This window comes from Montipora foliosa, chromosome 11, assembly GCF_036669935.1.
Source record: "Montipora foliosa isolate CH-2021 chromosome 11, ASM3666993v2, whole genome shotgun sequence".
NCBI lineage: Eukaryota > Metazoa > Cnidaria > Anthozoa > Scleractinia > Acroporidae > Montipora > Montipora foliosa.
The window spans coordinates 50,635,463-50,637,962 of record NC_090879.1 but is presented as its reverse complement, the minus strand read 5'-3'; the positions used below and the strand labels follow the sequence as shown (position 1 = coordinate 50,637,962).

Genomic DNA, 2,500 nt, shown 5'->3' with positions numbered 1-2,500 from the left:
CCTTGTTCATAAACCCTGTGGGACGTTAGAGATCCCACACACTATTTGAAAAGAGTAGGCTATGGACTTCCCGGTGTCTGGTGTTTCCTTCAGCAATGTGGTCGGCTTGGTGTAATCTTCTGAATGAACTACTAATCGATGAGATCACGTAAAAGTAAAAGGCAGTTGTCACATTGCAGGCCGAGTCCAAGTGCTGAACTTGTAAACTAAACTTATCAATAAATCATTATCCATGCGTCATCGATGAAAAAATTATCGTTGTTCGAGTCAAGTGGGCGTAGTCCACCTTGGTTGGTGTGACTTCCTCTGAGTTGCTTGAGTGAGTGCTTAAGAGGTAGCGCCTTCTCTAAACTCCGTCTGTAAGTAATACATCTGATATGATATAATAATAATAAAAAAAAAAAAAAAAAAAAATAATAATAATAATAATAATAATAATAATAATAATAATAATATAGATTTAGCCAAGCCTAAAAGCGGAGCTCCAGGGTTATTTATTTTTAAAAGTTAACTTGGCTTGAGCCAGCGATCCAATCAAAAACCGGTACCTGGTCAGCACTCAACTTTAAAAAAGCTGACCCGATGAGCTCTAACTTGAGCCCGCGATATGGTCACGTGATACTGGTTAGCGGATACCTTGTTTTGGCAGATGTCAATTAACCGTAACATGGATGTACAATATCAAAGATGTTCCCGCCAAAAAACGCGGGTTGCACCACAGAGTTTCACATTGACGTACGGCCGTACGGTGACCAAACCCAAATCTTCTCGCTCAGATGGGTTATCATATTTTTTTATCAATGGTGCTCCGCGGAGCTCCGGTAATAATATTGATAATGATGATGATGATGGTACTAATAATAATAATAATAATAATAATAATAATAATAATAATAATAATAATAACACCAATTTACGATAAAGAGAAATCATCGATCCTCGCTCTTACCTGGATAATTTAATTAAGTAATTGTCTCCTGAAAAATTTCTTTCGCATATAGCCCGCACTGGAAACACTGTACAGATGTCAAATCAAATCAGGTCATATCGCTGTCGTTGGTTTTTTGAGGAGATGGGGAAACCGGAGTACCCGCAGAAAAACCTGTCAACCCACATGTGAATCCAAGTCTGGGAACCGAACCCGTGGCACATTAAAAGGGGGCGACGAGTACTCAGTACTCCCACCAGCCCCCCCCGCTATGCTTCAGAGGACGTAACTTTCCCTATATCTTTGTTTCTTTCAGTTAATGCTCCCTACATTACAGAAAGGACAGGGTCATCTCCAAGTGCCACAGCGCGACTCACCCGATCACGACTGGATAACAAACAACCGTGGAGAAACTATTTCCATTCAGAACTCCGAACAAGTTGTTATTGTCAATGAACAGGTATCAAATGAAAGCAAAGTTGACCCGTACAATGCGGCTTGGGCTTTGGGAAGCGTGATTTTTCTCTGTTTAATTCTTGGCGGTGTGATGCTTTATACGCAAATTTGGAAAAACAGGGACCATTGGTGGAGAATCGAAGACTATAACAGCAACACGAAATTCAGTCTCATGAAAATGAAAGGGCTTCGATGTAAGCCAAGAACGTTTGCTAGCAAAAGAACGTCAGGCTACTCGCGTTTGCTGAATTCCATCCCAGAAGAATTGGACGATGATATTTAAGAGGGATGCAACTTAAAGACGGAGACATCTATGAAAGGGGTCACTTCAGGCTCTGTTTTTGTTCGAATTCATTCAAGCACGACTGATTATCCAAGATGGCGATCACCAAACAGCAACACAGAGACGGAAGCCTTAAAAGATATTTACAGGGATAGAAAAGTGACAGGGGATTTAAAAAAAAAAAAAAAAGAACGACGTGTGCATGTGTCTTCGCGTTCAAAGTCGATCATGATCAAATGGTTCAATTTTTGAGTTATTCAGTGATCTGAATACTGGAAGACATTTGGTTTAAGCTGGCTTCACACAATGACAAAAGCACAACCGCAAGAAAAGTGGTATACGCATGCGCAGTGAGCTTTAGAACCAAAGAGCTGACAGAGAAGATTTGGACCCTATTCAGTTAACTTCAAGGGGAAATGATTATATGGTACGAATATCCACAGGGTATGCACAATATTTTCAGTGGTTGACACACCGTGAGCATAAATTTCGTGCATTCAACGACCTTACGTGTTTTCAGTAATAAAAACCTTTAAAACGAAAACACAATGAACCCGCTATTAGACAAGATGGGTAAACACAACTACATTACAGTATTTAAAGTCGAAGTGTTGCAAACGGAAAAATCATGTATGTTCTGACTGCTTTTCCGGCATTGATTGAACAAATAGGTCGGAATATTTATTTTTGTATAGTTAATATATTATCTTCAAATTAAAATAACGTTGAAGGAAGCTTTCAAATCTATTGCCTTGTTTAATTTAATCGAAAGTAGAAAATGTTTAAATATTGTTTGTATTTTGATGCGAATTCTTTGCTTGGTTCATGACTGA

At 39.0% G+C, this 2,500-nt stretch overlaps 1 protein-coding gene across 1 annotated transcript in view; it reads left to right on the top strand.

The window, feature by feature from the left end:
- LOC137976421 (uncharacterized) overlaps positions 1-2,401 on the top strand; it is an 18,325-nt gene extending 15,924 nt beyond the window's left edge. The window contains exon 9 of the mRNA XM_068823762.1: positions 1,245-2,401. Within this exon, the coding sequence (XP_068679863.1) occupies positions 1,245-1,667 (423 nt within the window). The 3' untranslated portion in view covers positions 1,668-2,401. The remainder of the gene's footprint in view (positions 1-1,244) is intronic.
- The last annotated feature ends 99 nt before the right edge of the window (positions 2,402-2,500 follow it).